The 20,609-nt window shown below is 42.7% G+C and overlaps 1 protein-coding gene across 6 annotated transcripts in view; it reads left to right on the top strand.

Moving 5' to 3' along the window:
* The window catches only part of ABL2 (ABL proto-oncogene 2, non-receptor tyrosine kinase), a 116,527-nt gene extending 97,751 nt beyond the window's left edge, over window positions 1–18,776 (top strand). For 3 of the 6 annotated variants that reach the window (XM_055319234.1, XM_055319232.1, XM_055319233.1), the window contains 8 exons: window positions 212–296; window positions 1,613–1,790; window positions 2,412–2,596; window positions 4,246–4,398; window positions 5,692–5,781; window positions 8,473–8,646; window positions 9,174–9,407; window positions 9,717–18,776. In XM_055319234.1, coding sequence (XP_055175209.1) covers window positions 212–296; window positions 1,613–1,790; window positions 2,412–2,596; window positions 4,246–4,398; window positions 5,692–5,781; window positions 8,473–8,646; window positions 9,174–9,407; window positions 9,717–10,897 — 2,280 coding nt within the window. In that variant the 3' untranslated portion in view covers window positions 10,898–18,776. Of the gene's footprint in view, window positions 1–211; window positions 297–1,612; window positions 1,791–2,411; window positions 2,597–4,245; window positions 4,399–5,691; window positions 5,782–8,472; window positions 8,647–9,173 lie in introns of all 6 variants that reach the window. The other 3 variants (XM_055319231.1, XM_055319229.1, XM_055319230.1) reach the window with 1 other exon arrangement.
* Window positions 18,777–20,609: the final 1,833 nt, after the last annotated feature.

The raw sequence follows: 20,609 nt of genomic DNA, 5'->3' as shown, positions 1-20,609 counted from the left end.
AGGGATGTTTTCTTTCTTAATTGAATGTCTCTGGGGCATATTATTAGGTTCTGATAAAGTTTCTTTAATCTGCTAAAATATTCAAGATAGCCCCATTTAAAGCTGTAGTGTTAGGATTGTGAATTGACTCAAATGATTAAAATGGGGGTTTGTCCCTCTTCTGTTTTGTTTGTTTATTGTTTTCTCTAATCCCCGCCCCCCCCCTTTCCAGGAAGACACCATGGAAGTGGAGGAGTTCTTGAAGGAAGCTGCAGTGATGAAGGAAATCAAGCATCCTAATCTGGTCCAACTCTTAGGTAAGGAAGCTTGCCTGAACAATAGGTGCGTTCCCTGGCCCTGTCATCTCCAGATGCTGCTTCCGAATCATCATGGTGGAAGCTCCAAGTACAAATATACTTCAGCAAATGGTGGTTATTTTAATCAGCAGGCTCTGTGTTCAAAAATTGCCCTAGAATGGTACACCTGGCTGGCTTAGTCAATACAGCATGTAACTTTGGCGTCTCAAGTTTGAGCCCCATGTTTGGTGTTAAGATTATATACAAACATACATAAATTAATTTTTAAAACTTTTAATGAGGGGCATCCCGGGTGGCTCAGCAGTTTAGCACCACCTTCAGCCCAGGGTGTGATCCTGGAGACCCAGGATTGAGTCCTGCATCAGGCTCCCTGCATGGAGCCTGTTTCTCCCTCTGCTTGTGTCTGTGCCTCTCTCTCTTGTGTCTCTCATGAATAAATAAGTAAAATCTTAAAAAAAAAAAAAAACTTTTAATAAAAATTGCCTGGGAAACAGTGGCCTGGATTGATTACAATAAATAAAACTGCCCAGCTTGTGGTAACTGCCCCAGTTCAAGTTCAGAATCACTCAGAATTATACCAAACCAAATACTGTTGCAAAATATTTTTACAAAATAAAAAGACATTAAAGAAAGAACAGTTGAAAAGAAGCGGATAAAAATTGTGACCACACTGATTGGTTTGGTTTACCTTGCTCAGCAGAAAGTGCTGTGCTGTGATACAATGGCTTCTCACCTGTTCAGATCACAAAGAAACTGTTGACTGAACCCCTTGCCCTTTATAAAGGAGGGCCAGTTTCCTTGGGTATTCACATTGAGCCAAAACTATCCGAAAGGAAAGAGTTTCTTGTTGATTTTTTACAAGGAATTTGCCATGTATCATTGAAATCCTTGACTGTTGAAACAGTCTTTTTACAAAGGATGATACAGAGTGGGCTCACACAGTCTTCAACATACATACAAATGCTCTTACTTTTCGATAAACATTGTTAGTGTGCTGGTGAGGAGGGGAATCACAGGCACATATAGAACTCAAGACAGTTCAGTTTTCTAGACCCCTTATGGAATTAATGCTTTTGCCTAAACAGGCACATACTCAGATGCATATGGTTTCCAAAGAATGATGTCAAGGAAGACAAGACTCCCTTACCAACCACCTTTTTCTTAACTTTGCTGTGTTATTTTCAGGGAATGTGGTAGCAAGAAGGGAAAAGATTACTGCTGAGCTAGACTTTAAAATGTGTCTGTTATTCTTACTGAAGTGGTTGGGAGTTTTTGGATATATACTAATAAAACAAGCTCTCTTCTTCAACTATCAGGTGTGTGTACTTTGGAGCCACCGTTTTACATTGTGACTGAGTACATGCCGTACGGCAACTTGCTCGATTATCTCCGCGAATGCAGCCGAGAAGAAGTGACTGCAGTTGTCCTGCTGTACATGGCCACACAGATCTCTTCTGCAATGGAATATCTAGAGAAGAAGAATTTCATCCATAGGTTTGTAAAGCCTGATTATTGCCTATGACTAACCATGAAGCAACCTTGCTTGATGTGCAAATACAGAAAAGAATGTGAGAGCCTTCCCGGAAATTTCCAGATGACTCAGAAAAGCAATTTTCTCTTTCACAGGACCTGCCCACTATGATGCCATTTCCAACTTATAAATCTGCTGTATTCTGGTGAAAGTATTAATGAGGGGCTTTTGCTAATTCTCAGAACAGAATGCTTTTTGTCGGGCCATATCCAAGAGTCTTTTTCTCCATCTAATGGCTTAATTTTAACAATAGCTTTCTGTCTTATTAAAGAAGTTAAAGTAAACCCCTGTAGAAAAGCGTCTTTTGCTCACCTCTGCAACCTGTCCCAGTGTACTTATAAATAGGAACCCATTTTCTGAAGTCTTTTTTATTCTAGTATCAGATAACTGTCTGTTGGTGACTATTTTACAAGTGATGTATAATTCGTGGCTTTTTACCATGTTAGTAGTTATCATAAAATAATACTATATCTGTCAGCATGGACTTACCAACTCTACTCGTAGCACAAAGGACCAAGAATAGAGCATTCATGGTCGTTTTCTCACCATCTGAATGAATCACATTAGGGTTCTCTTTTCCACAGAGATCTTGCAGCCCGTAACTGCCTAGTGGGAGAAAACCATGTGGTAAAAGTGGCTGACTTTGGCTTAAGTAGATTGATGACTGGAGACACGTATACTGCTCATGCTGGAGCCAAATTTCCTATTAAATGGACAGCACCAGAGAGTCTTGCCTACAATACCTTCTCAATTAAATCTGACGTCTGGGGTAAGGTTGGAAGGGACTTTTTCTTTGTCTGACATTTTATGTTTTTAATAATTGTTTTTAGTTCTTTAGAGCTTCTCATTTGTGTGATCAGTAAACTCTGCCTTTATCCTCCATCCTTTATCAGTCATTCAGCAAAAATTTATTAATACCTACTATCTGCCAGGCATTGTGTTAGTCACTTAGCATAGAAAGTAGTGTAAAGAAGAAAGTGGAAAAAAAAAGTCCCCACTTTCAAAGAGCTCACAGTCATGATCTTGGATTGCATTGGAATTTTATTGATCCTCTCTTTGCAAAGCTTCCTGTTTTCCATATTAGGTTTTATTGCTCGTTTCCAGAGTATTGTGACACAGAGTAGCCTCTTCTTTTCAAGGAAAGCATGATGGAATTGCATTTAGACTTTGTCCTTGTAACTAACTCATCTTGTTTCTGTTGCCATGAAAAGCAGATTTAGCAGGGGCTCATGGACTGAACAAGTCTATAGAAATTTGGGGGCAGCCCCGGTGGCGCAGCGGTTTAGCGCCGCCTACAGCCTGGGGTGTGATCCTGGAGACCCGGGATTGAGTCCCACATCGGGCTCCCTGCATGGAGCCTGCTTCTCGCTCTGCCTGTGTCTCTACCTCTCTGCCTGCCCCCCCCCCCCTCTCTCTCTCTCTGCCTCTGAATTAAAAAAAAGAAATTTGGGTTGTAGAACAACAGAAATAGTTGTAAGATGCTGAGTCACTTTTTACCAGAAATCTTAAACTCAGAAATAATGTGTGACAAAGTCAAGCAAATTTCCTTTTCTAGTGTGATTTTTTTTCTTTGTTTTTTTCTTTTTTCAAAGATTTTATTTATTTGAGAGAGGGAGAGCATAGAGGGAGAGGGAGAAGGAGATTCCCCACTGAGCAGGGAATCTGATACGGGCCTCAATCCCAGGACCCCAGGATCATGATCTGAGCCAAAGGCAGATGCTTAACCAACTGAACCATCCTGGCACCACTAGTGTGATTTTTTTTTTTTATTTTAAATTAGTCTATTTCTTTTTGACTCCTTTAATATTCACTGATGTAAAAACTGAAATTCATTAAATAGATCATAGATTGTTCTAAGAGTAGTTGGGTTATGTCCCAGACTTTCTGTGGTCATAATTTATTCTCCCTCACTACAGTAAAGGAAATCCAAATAAAAATTGGGGAATTTATGGGGTGCCTGGGTAGCTCAGTCAATTGAGCATCAGACTCTTGGTTTTGGCTCGGGGTGTGATCTTGGTATCTTTGTGATATGGGATTAAGCCCTGTGTTAGGCTCCATGCTCAGTGGGCAGTCTGCTTGGGATTCAACCATCCTCTCCCTCTGTTCTCCACCCCTTCCCCCCATTGCCCCCACTGGTGTGAGTGTGTGCTCTCATGCACTTGCTGTCTCAGATTAAAAAAAAAAAAATCTTTTAAAAAATTGGCAAATTTATAGAAAACTGTCTTGAGGTTATACCTGAAGCATTCCTCTGGCAGATACCTTAGAAGGACAAGTTCAGCTATAAGAATTAGAAGAGTATACTAATGTTGTAACAGTGTGAATGTTATCCAAAATTTGAAAGAAAAGTTACCTAATGGTATAAAATAAAAGATCAGAGAAGAAACATTCAACTTTTCTTTTTTTAAATCCCTTATGCAGCTTTCGGGGTACTGTTGTGGGAAATTGCTACATATGGAATGTCACCATATCCAGGTATTGACCTGTCTCAGGTGTATGATCTACTGGAAAAAGGATATCGAATGGAACAACCTGAAGGATGCCCCCCTAAGGTTTATGAACTTATGAGAGCATGTAAGTTGTTTTTTGTTGTTGTTGTTGTTTTTGTTTTTTGAGTTTTTTTGTATTTTAATTTTGAAGGGTTAAGTCAGTGATTCAGGGTGATAACAAAATAAGAAAACAGTTTTCCTCTCAGTGTTAGATTGAATCCAATCTCATGACATGTAAAGTGTTGGTCAGGCGTGTTTGGGTGGCTCAGTCTGCCTTCAGTGCAGGTCATGACCTCAGGATTCTGGGATCGAGCCTGAATAGGGCTTCCTGCTCAATGGGGGATCTGCTTCTCCCTCTCCCTCTACCCCTCTCCCCGTACTCATGTGCGTGCTCTCTCTCTCTCATAAATAAATGAAAACTTTAAAAAAGGGTCATTGATCAGCCAGTTGACATATATAATAAACCATTGAGTCTTAATTGGAATTCTAATAACAGTTGTTCATGGCCCATATATTGCATATAAGTGGTTTCCCCAAACCACTTGCATATTCTAATAGAATAATAAGAAACTGGGTTTGGAGATGGCTGCTTTCAACTAGATAAAAATGATTGCTAAAGACTGGAGAGTACCTGAAAGTAACCACTTTGAATAAACAAAAGCATCTGACTTCTTAACAGATGAGAAAGCTAGAAGGTGAGTGGTGAATTAGATTGCATTGTGTTTAAGCATATGTCTTGTTATTTTCCTTACCGTCCTGTTTTTGTCAAAGTGAACTCTAACTTCCTCCTTTCTGATATCCTGTTATACTTCTGATTATACTTAGCTGATTATAAGGTTAGAATGAGTTTGAATACAGGTTCTACTTCTTTCATTTTTCTAGCAGAAAACAACTTTCCATTTTATTTTATTTTATTTATTTTATTTTATTTTATTATTTTAGATTTTATTTATTTATTCATGAGAGACACAGAGGCAGAGACATAGGCAGAGGGAGAAGCAGGCTCCATGTAGGTAGCTTGATGTGGGACTCAATCCTGGGACTCCAGGGTCATGCTCTGGGCCAAAGGCAGGCACCAAACCGCTGAGCCACCCAGGCGCCCCAACTTTCCATTTTATAAAGCATCTCCCCACCCCTCTTTATCCCCGTAGTAGAGAAAATAGAAGCTGAGGCTACATAGAAGGACCAGCCCTAGGAAGTGGGTTTATCACAGCTTTAAGTCTGGAACTGAGAAGCAGCTGCCTCACTGTCATTGTGAACATGCTGTACCTCTCCTTCAGTAGCATCCATCATGATGCTTGGGACTCGCTTGCAGGTGTGCCATTGGATATTTAATTTTTGAAAGGAGCTTTCAGTATTTTCTTCTTTTGTCACATAGGCTGGAAGTGGAGCCCTGCTGACAGGCCATCTTTTGCTGAAACACATCAGGCTTTTGAAACCATGTTTCATGACTCCAGCATTTCTGAAGGTGGGAATCTGGTAGTTTACAGCTGGTGGCCAGTTCTGGGTGGTGTTAGGGGTGGTAATATTTCAAAAACAGTAGATTCTTCTAGTTTGTGACTCCATTTTGGAATATTGAATAATTTCTTGGCCTTTATTCTCGCTTTGCTTTTTTTTTTTTTTTTTTGCTATTTTTAAATGTCTCTATGTCTCTGCTCATTTCTAATATTGAAATTGTATTTTAATTAGGAATTCAGTCTCTTCATAAAGAGAAGAAGTTTGGTAGTTCTTTAACCACAAACACTTACCATATATGGAAGGGAAGAAAAAATGAGTATGAAGATTATTCCACCTCCCTGAACCATACCTACAAAGACAGAATCAAGTCATTAAGGCAATATCCAGAAATTTCATTTCTAGAAATAGATCTTGAAATAATTAAGAGTATGAATAAATATTTAGCTACAAAGATGTTACATCAGCGTGTAGTTTTTAATATTGAAAAATTAAGAACAATTTAAGAATCTAATTATTCATATAATGGAATATTTAAAATGATATTCTTAAGTATATTGACATGGAAAATAGTTTAAAATGAGCATGTTAAGCTATGAACAGTGAGAAGCCTTTTCGTATTTGAAAAACAAATGTATAGGTGCACGTAGGCATGACAGTGCCTCTACAATTACATGCAGAAGTCAGACAGTAAACTTGTTATATAGACAGGCTATTCCTAGAGAGTTAAAAACATCAAATTCTTAGTTATTTGTGCTTATTATTAGATTCTTTGGTATAGCTCCAGAATTTCACACATATTTGTTCAAATTTCTCCTTCATAATTGAACACAGAGCTTACTACTTAAGTTCAGGTTTTAAAACATGAGAAAAGGAAATCAGGCAAGTTGAATTTTGTCATCTTTCGTTAGCAATGTATCATTTCAGATAAGAAGGGAAAAGTATAACACTGAAGTTGAATGAAAAGTATTTTCTTCCTTGTCCTTTGCTTAGCTGAAACTTCTGCACATCAACCTTTGGGCCAGTTTGAGCAGCTGCCTGTCTCGGCCCCTCTGTGCTTTACCACAGCAGAGCTGGAGTGATAGAAGTCACAGGCTCCACTTCTCTGATGCTTCTGTGTCACCTTTTAACTTCTGTTGAATCCTTGCTTAAATATTTCTGTTTCTTTCAAAAATGTTCTGTCCTTTTAGAAAATCAGCCATTATCAGTTCCTAAAGGTAATTGCAATTCAGAATTGCTAAACAAGAAATTTAAAATTATTTAACCCACATTTTATTAAGCATTTAATCTTTGGCAAGCACTATACTGAAGACATAGGGATAAGACACAGTTCCTACCTTAAAAAGATGTTTTTATTAGTTGTGAGTGGAAGAAACCTAACTCAAGTTTTCAAAAGCAATAAAAGGAGGATTTATTGGCTTATAACCAAACCATGGGAAAGGAGGGATGGTGTGACTTTCAGAGTCAGTAGAAGCCACAGACTCAAGGGGCTCTGGGACTTCTACTTCCCACAGCCACTCCCACCCAGTATCACTTCACTTTTGCTTCTACATTGATCTCATCCTCAGAATATTCCAAGAGGCACGGGGCACAGTTACTAGCATCCTTGAGGTCATATCTTTATAGCTTACGTCTGTGTCTGCCAGCTGCTGTACATAGCAGCATAGGAAAGGAATCTCACTGACAGTGCTTGGGTTATATACTGTATATCCATTCTTGTGGAAGAGTCGATTTTTTTAAATAGTTGCCAAAAAATGTAAAATAAACACAATATTTCACAATTTCATTGATTCCACTTCATTTTTGTTCAGGAATGAGTAGCACAGTATGTCTTTGCCCCAGTAGAAGCCACAAAATGCATAGCCATGTTCAAAAGGGTGAGCACTTTTTCAGGGGCCTCATTTGCTTCATTTGAATGAAATGAAATGCATTTTACCCTCCTTGGTATAAGGTACAATCTAAAAATAAAAATAACTCCAGAAATCTGTCTGCTTTGTTCAGCCTCTGAATAAGGACTCCGTAAACAAGGATATCCAAATGATACGGAAGCACATGAAACCATGCTGAACATTACTCATCATCAGAGAAATCCAAAATAGAACAATGAGATGCCATAGAGACTGACACCAGAATGGCTCAAATTAAAATTGAACAAAAAAAAACCCTGATAATATCAAACTCTGGCAAGCATGCAGAGTAACCAAAACTACTATACAATGCTAATGGGAGTATAGATTGGCCCAGCCATTTTGGGAGACCGTTTGGCACAATCCAACAAAGCTGAATTATGTGCACCCTATAACCCACCAGTCCTGCTCCTAGGTATATACCCAGCAGACAATCACACAATTCCGAAGCAAAAGACACGTAGCAGGGTGTTCCTAGCAGCATATTCACAATAGCCAAAAACTAAAAACAACCTAAGTATCCATCAAAAGAGGAATGGATTAATTTTGGTGTATTCACACTTTTGAACAATATACCATGAGAGAAAGCCCCTGCCACATGCAACAATATGGATGAATCCACAGTCACAATGTTGAGCAAGAGAAGCCAGACATAAAAGAGTACATACTCTGTGATTCCATTGTATATTTTAGTACTCTTTTCTCCAGTTTTTTTCCTGTTGTATACTTTTTCTGAAAATAAAACCTTTTCTGTGTCCTGAAATTGTTTTTCATCAGTCCCATTATCTTCCTCACAGAAGTAGCTGAGGAGCTTGGGAGAGCTGCCTCCTCCTCATCTGTTGTTCCATACCTGCCCCGACTGCCAATACTTCCTTCCAAGACCCGGACGCTGAAGAAGCAGGTGGAGAACAAGGAGAATATCGAAGGGGCACAGGACACCACAGAAAATTCTGCTTCCAGTTCAGCACCAGGTATGGGTCACTAGGCGGGTAGAATTAAACTGTTTCCAGAACCTTGGGGTTTGATCCTTTATTTCCATTTTGCTGTCCGTCTTCCCCAAGGAGAGAATGGCCAGCATTAAACCAGCTCCTGCTCTTGTCCTTGGTTCTGGGGTGCCAGCGTCGTTAGTCCTGATCTCTTCCATCCGTTCTGCTACTTGGCCTCTCGCCCTTTTTCCTCAACTCTCTAATCTCAGACAGTTACCTCTTGACAGTTTCTGGGAAAAACTGCTTCATTGAGCCTGATAGATGAGGTCAGGGTGTGCTGTAGCTTTTAGAGAATAGCCAATAGCCAAGTGAAAGCCAGCACGTTGTTTCTTCCCAGTTATATCACATGTATTTGGAACACTCATCGGTGTAAAATGATAACATTTATTAATTTCTTCTGAGTCCTGACATTTAAGAGATACTAACGAAACTCTTATAGTTAACCATAGTTACTCAAGTGTAATGGAATCACTGTTTGTCTTTAACGTTACTGATTGGCCATTTCTTATCAGGGTTCATTAGAGGTGCACAGGCCCCTAGTGGGTCCCCAGCACTGCCTCGAAAACAAAGAGACAAGTCACCCAGCAGCCTCTTGGAAGATGCCAAAGAGACATGCTTCACCAGGGATAGGAAGGGAGGCTTCTTCAGCTCCTTCATGAAAAAGAGAAATGCTCCCACACCCCCTAAACGTAGCAGTTCCTTCCGAGAAATGGAGAATCAACCCCACAAGAAATATGAACTCACGGGTAACTTCTCATCTGTTGCTTCTCTACAGCATGCTGATGGGTTCTCTTTCACTCCTGCCCAGCAAGAGGCGAATCTGGTGCCACCCAAGTGCTATGGGGGGAGCTTTGCACAGAGGAACCTCTGTAATGACGATGGTGGCGGGGGCGGGGGCAGTGGCACTGCTGGGGGTGGGTGGTCTGGCATCACAGGCTTCTTTACACCACGTTTAATCAAAAAGACACTGGGCTTACGAGCGGGTAAACCCACAGCCAGTGATGACACTTCCAAGCCTTTTCCAAGGTCAAACTCTACATCTTCCATGTCCTCAGGGCTTCCAGAGCAGGATAGGATGGCAATGACCCTTCCCAGGAACTGCCAGAGGTCCAAACTCCAGCTGGAAAGGACAGTGTCCACCTCTTCTCAGCCAGAAGAGAATGTGGACAGGGCCAATGATATGCTTCCAAAAAAATCAGAGGAAGGTGCTGCTCCAAGCAGGGAGAGACCAAAAGCCAAACTTTTGCCCAGAGGAGCCACCGCTCTTCCTCTCAGAACCCCCTCTGGGGACCCAGCCATTACAGAGAAGGACTCTCCAGCGGTGGGGGTGGCTGGAGTGGCAGCTGCCCCAAAGAGCAAGGAGAGGAATGGTGGAGCACGACTTGGCATGGCTGGAGTCCCAGAGGATGGTGAGCAGACAGGCTGGTCTTCTCCGGCCAAGGCTGCAGCAGCCATCCCAACCACTCACAACCACAAAGTGCCAGTCCTTATCTCACCCACTCTGAAGCACACTCCAGCTGACGTGCAGCTCATTGGCACAGACTCTCAGGGCAATAAATTCAAACTCTTATCTGAGCATCAGGTCACATCCTCTGGAGACAAGGACCGACCCCGACGGGTAAAACCAAAGTGTGCCCCACCCCCACCCCCAGTGATGAGACTACTGCAGCATCCGTCCATGTGCTCAGACTCCACGGAAGAGCCCACTGCCCCGACTGCAGGACAGCCCATGCCAGAAACACAGGAAGGAGGGAAGAAGGCAGCTCCGGGGGCAGTGCCCATCAGTGGGAAAGCTGGGAGGCCAGTGATGCCTCCACCTCAAGTGCCTCTGCCCACATCTTCCATCTCACCAGCCAAAATGGCTAATGGCACAGCAGGTACTAAAGTGGCTCTGAGAAAAACCAAACAGGTGGCTGAGAAAATCTCAGCAGACAAAATCAGCAAAGAGGCCCTGCTGGAATGTGCTGACCTACTGTCCAGTGCAATCACGGAACCTGTGCCCAACAGCCAGCTGGTGGACACGGGACACCAGCTACTCGACTACTGCTCAGGCTATGTGGACTGCATCCCTCAAACTCGCAACAAATTTGCCTTCCGAGAGGCTGTGAGCAAACTGGAACTCAGCCTGCAGGAGCTGCAGGTGTCTTCAGCTGCTGCCGGGGTGTCCGGGGCAAACCCTGTCCTTAATAACTTATTGTCATGTGTCCAGGAAATCAGTGACGTGGTGCAGAGGTAGCCACTGTGAGCCTCAGGGGAAGATGCTCACATTTCTGAGGGGAGAGGGAAAGGGGCTTGTTTTCCTGTGTTCTTGTTTTCAAAAAATGAAAGACTGATACTTGAGTGTGTTTATGTGAAGTACCTCAGATCTCTGAGTTCTCACGTTTACAGGTTCATCTCAAAAATAACAAAAAGCAAAACACATAGGACAGGGAAATGAAATGGGGGCAGAGCAGTGGTGGACAGGATTGGAAGCTGCCCTGGAACATCAGGGAACATGTGTCTGCCAGGCCACAGAGAAACCAGTCCAATCCGTTCTTACCTGGGATGACGTGTGGTGGGTAAACAGGGCTGCTCTGGGCCAGGCTGCGGGCCTGTGTGCAGACTGTGGACTGGCCGGGGTGCTCACTCCGCGCCCCACAGAAGGGGACTGACTTGGGGCTCCAGGAGGTACTGGCGGTGGTCACGTGCCACCTCACCTAATGAATCGGGTGGGAGTGAAGAAGGGAAAGCTGGGAATGGTACCGAGGGGGACCTTTCCTTTGAGGCCATTGAAAGCAGCTGTTTCTCCAGAGCTCACCGCCATAGTCGAAGCTGCAGGTCAGCCTGCGAGGGCATGCTCCTGTCCTTTTTACCATGGGCATGTTAATTGGTGCAGGAAGTAAAGAATGCTAGGAAGTAGTCAGGGAGATTGAAACTTCCTCCTCACATCTCCACTGATGAGCAGAAGTCATTTCTCCCCCTCATAGGTTATTTCCTAGTGGACTGGGATTGGTTTTTAGCTCGTTGGTGCCCATCTATAAATTGTAGGCATAGGGGTCTCCTTTGTGGTTCCTCTCTGCTCTCTTCCGGGCGGGCCATCTTCCTTTATATCTGGCAGTATTCAGGGCATTAATCAATGTTGATATGGAAAACAGCGGTCACGTACAGGCTCTCTTGGGGATCCTTTTCTGATGCCGTGCCCCTGCAAACCGACATACTGGCCAAGGAATTAAGCAGCTCTGCATCTCTTTATCGGCTAACACGCCAGGGAAGAAGGTCTCTTCTTGGAATCCATTGGCCAGCTCCAGAGGTCTGTGACTTTAAGTGTTCTTGAGAAGCCGATTTGGTCCCAATGGCCATTTCTCTGTACTTTTCACCTCCCTCATCATCTTAGACCCAGGCTAGGTAGGGAGGAGGAGAAATATTCTTTCACTTTCTGTGAATTTCAGATGAATTGCCCCCAATTACTCCCACCTACTCTTCTCCCTTCACATAGCCCCTTCCCCCTCATGGTTGTGCTTGTCTGTAAATACTGTACTGGGAATACTCTTTGATATTTATTTTGTCACTTCACCTCTCTTTGAAGAATGCATAATCGAAGGGGCAGGTCATTTCAAGGAAACACTGATTAAACCCTAGAAACATAATGACTTAACCCCCAAATATGTTTTGCCTTTGAAAACTAGGCCTTTTCCTATTTAGTTATAGTCATGGAAGCTAATTAGGATCATATTGAACTGAACCTAAGCAGTTAGATATTATTAATATTCTTGATATCAGGTCTAATCTTAATACTTCATTCTCTTTTTAAAGCTTTATGACCACCACCCCTCACCTGCCCAAGGAGAACCTGATACAAAAGAATAAATACGTTATTTTTTCCTCCCAAATATTAACTTAGGAAGGTAGGAGTTGAACACTGGTGACCTGTGAGTTTTCTTCCTGCCTCTGTTATCGTTCCACTGTCAAGCCACAGCCCCATCTCTTAATCTGTTAAAGGAAGGTAATGCTACATCTTCTCCAGGGTGTTTTGCAAATAAGTGTATAGCTATCCCTTTGAGAGCCACTTCAGTGCAGCGTTGTTACGTTCAATGGTTTTCATTCTCTTCTTTGCTCAGTAGCAGATAATGGAAATGTGGAACTGCTGAGATGATGCTAACGGGGCTAGAATACTGAGGAGGCAAAACTATGTTTTGGACAGAGTTTGTCCTTTTTGAGGAGGAAACTGAGTTTTCATTAGAAAGAAAGGAAACCTTGATTCTTGCTGTGGCTGCTCCAGAGGAGGTGCAGGCCAGGAGGAGGATGAGAAGGGAAGAGACAGTCCTGGGCTTGGCAGGGCTTGGGTGAGCCCTGACTGTAGGTTACCTACAGGATGCAGCACAGGCAGTGAGCAATCTGGCTGACCTTCCCTGGTCGGTCGAGAAGACCAGACTTCCCTTTAACCTGGATGTCGGCCCATGGTCCTCCCACCTCCTTCTTCGCCACTCCCCTTCATCAGTCATTTCCATAAACTTGAAATTGTTTTAGCAATTTGCCTTTTAAGGGTGGGCAGGGACAGCTAAAACTTTAGAATATTATGCTGCTTTTTAAGTTTATCCGTCATTGTGGGATGCAATTTGAGGGATTAATTATAATTGTTGTTTTTTTCAGGGGATTTTTTTTTTTTTTTAAAGCAAGGGATCTTTCCTTGAGAGCTCTGAAAATAAGCCTTGGAAGAACACTACTGAGTGTATGTAAGCTCCCTGGTTCTCTCACCGCAGAATAGTTTTGAGGGTGGGGACTGTGTCTCACTCAGGGGCAGCACCTGGCTCTCTGTCTTGCCTACAGTAGGTGCTTACTAAGTTATGAAATAAATTGCTTTTGTTCAACACTGTCCAGAGCAGCGTTAACTATTGTAGCACAGCCCGTCCACGTGATGCTTGAACTGTGTGACTTCAGTATTGAAGGCTCAGGGTTCAGGTGAAAGAGGCACTGTCAACTCACTATAAAAGTATCATTTAGATTGCTCCTTTTTCTAATTGAAAAGGACCAGATTTTTAAAGTAACCTTATATAAATTTAAAAGTTTGAGTTCACAGCAGAGAAAACTGCTCAAGACTAAAAGCATGACCTGTCTAGTTTAAAAGCAAAGCAGGAGCAAAAGCCCTTCTATGAGTTGTTGACAACTTTCTAAAGTGGTTATATATGCCTACAGTGGGCTGTCTCAGCTTGAGTCCTTTCATGTACAGGTAATATGATTTCAGCTTCTATTTCTTACCTTAAAATGCAGTGTTTTGTGTAAAATACATCTTGATTGTGCTTTACATGAAGTATTTTCGTAAAAGGCTTTGTGTAAAATTAAAGCATGTCTATTTTCCTACAGACTTCCATTGTGATTTTCAGAGATAATAGCCTTAAAAAAGATTGGCCCTAAGAAATTTAGTGTTTTTCCAAATGACCTCTGTTCATTGATATCATTAGAGTAGAGATCCTTTCCCAGTTGCATTTTGGGGTTTAAATTAGAATTTTCTTACAATTCAGTTGAAAATTGGCTGGTAAGATAGTGCCCAGTTAATAAAAGATGCTGACTTTGCTAAGGCATAGCCCGTGTTAACTAAAGTCATGGAGCTTTTGAGTTTCAAAGGATACAGTATAGCTGGTGATTAAGAGTTGAGACTCTGAAGCCAGTCTACAAGGCAAGTCATTTAACCTTCCTGAGCCTTAGTTTCCACATTGGAAAACAGGGATGATAATAGTAACTACCTCAGGGTTGTTGTAAGGATTAAATGAGATAATGTATATTAGATTCTTAGCTCGAGTGCCTGGCACATAATGAGCACTCCATACATGTTCAGTGCTACTACTATTATATTATTAACACTTAGTCTAGTGAGTCTCTTAGCCAGGGATGTGCAACAGAATCTCTGGAATTTAACAAACAGTCTGACGTGTTGGCTCATCCCAGATCAGAATTCCCAGTGGGGTGAAGTCACAGCAAGTGTATTTTCCAAGAATTCCTCCAAGTGTTTTAGACATCCAGCACTGCCGGAACACCATTGGTACCCCAACCCTTTTCTTCATAGCTTCAGAAATTGGAAGAGAGGATGGTGAAGTTACCTGCCCATTATCTTAATTAGTGGCAGAGTCAAGGCTAAGGTCAGGTCCCTTGACTTTCTGGTTGTGGGGTATTTCTGCCCTTACTGCTGCCTTGTGAGACACTGCCAAAAAAAAAAAAAAAAAAAAAAAAAAAAAAGTGGCTCAGATAGACAATCAGCCTGCACAGTGCCGCACACTTTCTAAAGCACACACACACTCCTGGCGCTCTGACCTCGAGGGCCTTGAATGTTGAGTAATGGCAACACTAGCAAAGCAGGCATTCAGTAGAGCTCAGTGATATAAAAAAAAAAAAAAATGTATGGGGTTATTCCTTTGGACAGACCTCAGCAACACAGCAGTGGTCTGTACTTTGCTATAAAGAAATATCGAGTTAAGTTTTAAAAAAAACCCTAGTCCTACATTCCTTTTTCTTAAAAACAAAATGACTTTATTCCATATCATTTTAATGGCTATGAGGTAATGTATATGAAAGCACTTTGAGGAAAGTATCAAGTGTAATTTAACTGTAAGGTTGTATTATTAATGTCTGTTTAGAAGATCAGACAGTTAGATGCTGATTGACTAATCACCCCCGTGACTTACCACATTTGTAAATATGAAACTGCTAAATGAATATGTGCAGGTATAGTTAAGTGTTTTGCTAAAATTGTAGCTCAGCGCCGAATAACTTCAGAAAACTACGGACCAACTTTCTGGTTTAATTATGATCATTAAAAAATACTAATATGTACTCCAGAATAAAGAAGCTCTTCCAGGGACCTTGACTCAGGAAGAATTAAAGCCCTTTTCTTAGCCTTGAACACTTGTCCACAACATGTTCAGCCATTTAGCATCCAAACATGGTGGGAGCAGACTCTTACCTGTTAATGTTGACAGTGTCTTTTTAACCGATGTCCAGCGTGGTTTCGTTGGGATTTTTTGGGTGGGGAGGGGACAGGTGGGATTGGATGGCCATACAACCAGTGCACTTTGGGAATTAGTTTTCTAGGATTTCCTCCCGTTAGAAATGAGCTTGATTTTCATCATCTGTATGTGCGTGTTTTTTCTAAAATGAGTAGCTAAACACAATTTGCCTATTAGATTATAAAATACCCCAGAGTAAATTGCATTGGTGGCCACTTTAGAGTTATAGCTACACTGCACTCTGACCTCTCCCTTCCAGTTTTAGCTCTTGTCATTGTTACTGTCTGGCTATGCTTCCACAGGAATTCACATTGAGCTGACAGGGTTGTCTGCGTTTTTGTTCATAATGATTTTGGGGTTTTATCTCGCTTGGCATTAACTTATTTTACCTTGGTTTGGGATCCATCTGTTTCCTAAGCATTTATTACAACCAGTTTTCTTATGTAGATGGGTCTCTGGATGGAAGTCTCTTCTTATGAATTGATAGACCTCCAGCTGTCTATATCTCTGTCTCAGCTTCTGTCAAGCCAGTGGCTCAGTTCTTTTGTAAATGTCCGCTTTGGATTGGGATGTGTGGGAGCAGGAAAGAGAGAAGGAAAGGCAGCTCCAAGGGACCTTATGCCCTTCTGACAAAGGCAAGCAAAGGTAGCCCCACAGATGCCTGTACGTTCTGCGTGACAACCCAGAAAACTGTTTGCTGGCCATAGCCCTGCTAGTCAGGAGAAGCCTTGGGCTGGTTCGAAAGCTTGTCCCACTCTTAACAGTTAGGATAGTTAAATCTTTTGGAGAGAGCTCCAGTTTTCCAACTACCAGAATTTTAAAAAATGCAAGGTTTGTTTTTTGTTTTTTTGGGGTTTTTTCTGGCAAGTGCCTCCAGTAACAGTGATTGCTGTTACCTGCTCTGTTCCAGCCAGAACTTCACTGCTATTCCCTGTCCTCCTGTATTACTGGAAAGCATGGGTGGATTCCAGGGCTGTGGAATGGGTCTCCTGTGCAGAGCATCTACCCAGATGACCGTCTTGGCTCCAAGTCTGTCTTATGTGAAATTTACTGCAGTGTCCAAAAAGAGGAGTTTCTGCTCTGGGGCTGCTGTTTCTGATGCCATACCAGAGGTGTACATTTCCTCTTGAGATAACACATATATAAGATGATATTTCCTTCATTTCTAACTCAGTATCATAGATCCATAGGACAGGACATTAGGGGAGGCTCCACCCTGTGATAATCAGGGTAAGAAGATTGCATGCTGCCCCCTGAGTGAGGAGGCCAAAGCAGGTCATCTTGATTCTAGGTCATTCAGAGGATTGTGCCTTCAGAGATGGGTTTTGTGTGTGTTGCGGAGGAGAGACTTGTAGGCTGGGTTGATGTTGCATGATGAGTGAGCTAGAACTGGTAGGTGGGTGGCGGTGGCTCAAAGCCCTGGTCGGTGAGAATCCCTGCTTGAGATGTTCCCCACACACACGGTGTGTGACAGACTGCACTTTTCTCCATCCTGATTGGTGAGCTGGGGGAAGGCTGTTCTAACTGGCCCTTCCCTCCTTCCAAGAGCATTTCTTTGCTCCTGTGTACAATTACGAATTTGAAATTGTTTATCTCTCTTAGAAGAATTACATCCTTTAACTTTCCCACTGTTGAGTACACATACTGAACACAGTAGCAAGGCCCTGGAGCAGCCCATGGTCACAAAGGGCATGTGAACTGATCTAACCTGCACATCAGCTCAAGGAAGGGCTGTCTCCTTTAAGTCAAAAGCTTAGGCCACTTTGTCCTCAGATCACACCCCATACGTGCCCTCTGTCTGTTCTGTGAAATTCTTGGTTGTTTTACTCAAAGGAGCAAGTTTCTGGGTCCTGCATGTCACTTCAGACTACTGAGCTATAAATGCAGGACTTGAGGTCTGGGAGCATTCTGGTCAATTCTTTAGGACATGGTGGAGGTGAATTGTCCAGTGCTAGCAGGCTTTAAGAATTTAAAGAAAATTTTATCAGAATAGGAATTTTAAATCATGTAATTAAGCTCCATAAACTTGAACTGGAGAATAGGACTTCTAGTTAGTAAAATTTTCACACGTAGGGATAGTTTTCATCAGTTGTGTAACACAACAGTAACACAGGTATGCCAAATAAATTTATTCTTGATTCAGAAGATATTGCAGGATCCTGTAGTGCTTTAGTGTCCTCACTGGTGAGTCCCAGATACTGTTCTTCACAATTCAGAGGTACCATACCATGTGTTGAAAGTGGCAAGAATGCCAAGAGACTGAGATGTTTCTGGTAGCCGAAGGCCAGGTAAGCCAGCCTGCCTCCATTTCGACAAGCCGTTTTTCACTGTGGCCACTGTTCTTGGGATTCCGTTAGGAGAGAAATTTTCTGAGATCTTGAGAAATCACCTTGATTTAGGGTGATTGTTCTTCAGAGAAATTAGTATTCAGAAACTAGAAAGGACAATGAGGTACTCATCTTAGAGTTCTTTAGGGCATATGTTTGAAAACCTTCAGATCTCAGATCTGTAGAGAGGGTATGTGTTATGTCCACGTCTTGTACATACACCGTTGTCGTGCTAAGAAAGGAGAGGAGTAGGTGAAAGAGGATTTGCCCAGATCTTTCCCTGTGGTGAATAGAAGCTGTGCCCTGGTTTGGTGGTTTGCCATGAACAGGCTGATTGAGCTGTTTATGCATCCTCAGAACCCCCGGTCTCCTGGGTGGACCCCACACTCTTCCTCTTTGCAATCCGATTCTGTAATGACTATCAGTGGAGAAACCCAGTTTTATGCTCGCTTGACAAAAACAAGTTGGAACATTTCATGGTGGCTGACAGAAATTTGCCCTAAAACATATGATTCTTTAAAACTTGTTTAACATTTATACCAAAGGTCACGCTCTGCAGGTGTATACATGGTGGGTGCACACGGGGTGAGGCCTGGTGTGCACTGCGGAGGGGACACAGTGAGACAATATGGGATTTAACTGAAAACACATCAATCATGGGTCACACTGCCAGTATTGTCAGGTATTTGTTCTTGTAATATATTTTCAGGTGTTTTGTTTTTCTAATTTAATTCTCTCACCCTGTTGTCTGACTGTGAACTGCTAACAGTGTTAAACTTGATGTAAATAAACGAGGCCCTTGAAAGGGGAATGCTGTCTGCCTGTTGTCTCACAAGGCTTGCCAACTTGTGTTTTATTTTAAATAAAGGTTGCAATATTTTATTGGCAAAGTAGGCTTGTGATTGGAATGTTTCTCCCCCAATTTTAACTGAGCGGGAATCTGCAGAATTTTTCTTTCTTTACCATAAAATAGAAGTGTGTGAGGTAAAGAAGCTGGTTTTAGCAACATCTCTCCGGCACATTCTTTAGCATCTCCTCCCGGAGGAGAGAATACTCATTCTTCAATGGATTATGCTTTTTGGAAACGGCTAAAGGCAGCATCTGGAGCCCAGCAAGTACAGACGGTGGGTAATGTGTGTACATGCGTGTATATCTGGCTAACATAAGGTGAAAGGGGAGCCTTAATTCTCTCAAAGTCTATTCTGAGGACAATTCCAAATAGGTTCTGCAAAAGTTTAAAGCCAAAGTAGCATTAACAGAGCACTTGTAGAATGTCACAGAGAACATTCTACTCTCGTTTTGCTTACTCTTCAATTTTTTAAAAATGTGAGTCCTTGCTTTTAGAAGTGCCGTTGTGGTTAGGTAGCAGTAGGCTGGGTTCACCTGGCGCACAGGTGCTGTCCCGTTGGAAGAGCTGTTGAACATCCACTAACACAGCTCCTCTTGCTCCCCCTGCTGTCCTTTCCTTTTGCCCATTTTTGGTGTAGGGAAATCTTATTTTTGAGTCTCCTGAGGAGAAACTTCCATTGTGATTTTCTGCCTCTTTTGCATTATTTGTAACATTCTGCACAGCTGAGGCTGTGTCACTGGCTGCGGGAAAGCATAGGAGCTGGAGTCGGAGTCGGACTGCCTGGGTCGAACCTCTCCAAGTCCACTGACTAGCTTGGTGACTTTGTGCAAGTTTTTTGCCCCTCTCAGAGCCTCTGTCTCCTCGTCACCACAGTCATTGTTAAGACTGACACGAGGTAATGGCTACAGGGCACACGGGGCACATGGTAAGTTCTCAGACGGTGAGTACCTAGAACAGACTTCAGCCGGACTGCACAGACTAGCACGGAGGGAGAGGCCCCTGCCTTGGCTTTGAGTATGGGGCCAACTCAAAACAGCAGTTTTCTTAGATTGTACTTTATTAAACACCAAGCTCTGTGTCCTAAGCACTTTAGAAAGATGACTTTGTCTCATCCTCATAGCAACTTTATGAGGGAAGTACAGTGATGCTCCCTGTTACAAAGGTAGAGGGCAAGGTTTGGCTGCATTTCGTAGCTTTCTGTGGTCTCATGGGGCTAAGTCACTGAGCCACAGCACTGCGGTCCAGGCGGTCGGGCTCCAGACAAGTGTGCAGAACCATGGCGTTCTGCTGCCTGTCCTCGTCCCTGAGGTATAAGACGGTCAGACCCTGTATTTACTACATCAAACATGGCACACCAGTGCTAAAAGGGTGTCAGCTGTTGTGTGGCTCTGAAACCTGGAGTATATCCTTTTAAAGTATATTATTACGTGGGGCGCCTAGGTGGCTCAGTCGGTTCAGCCTCTGCCTTAGGCTCAGGTCCTGATCTCAGGGTCCTCAGGGTCCTGGGATCAGGCCTCTCCCTCTGCCCACCCCCACCCAACTCATGCTTGCTCATGGCCTCCCTCAAAATAAAATCAATTAGTGTGTACTCACAGAGTGTAGAGCAGGGGTAGTAACAGCATCAGGTGGCCTGCATCTTTCTGAGATACTCCAGACTGAGACAACGAGCTAGTGGCTTAGACTGCCCCCCCCCCGTTACTGTGCAGTGAGGCTGAACTTGCTTCTGTCCCGCGGGTGGTGAGAAAAGTTCCTTTCATCACATATTTGAAAGTTGAGCACATAATGTGGCTCAGG

This window comes from Nyctereutes procyonoides, unplaced genomic scaffold (assembly GCF_905146905.1).
Source record: "Nyctereutes procyonoides isolate TBG_1078 unplaced genomic scaffold, NYPRO_anot_genome, whole genome shotgun sequence".
NCBI lineage: Eukaryota > Metazoa > Chordata > Mammalia > Carnivora > Canidae > Nyctereutes > Nyctereutes procyonoides.
The sequence above is the reverse complement of the archived record's forward strand: the minus strand, read 5'-3'. Positions and strand labels throughout refer to the sequence as shown.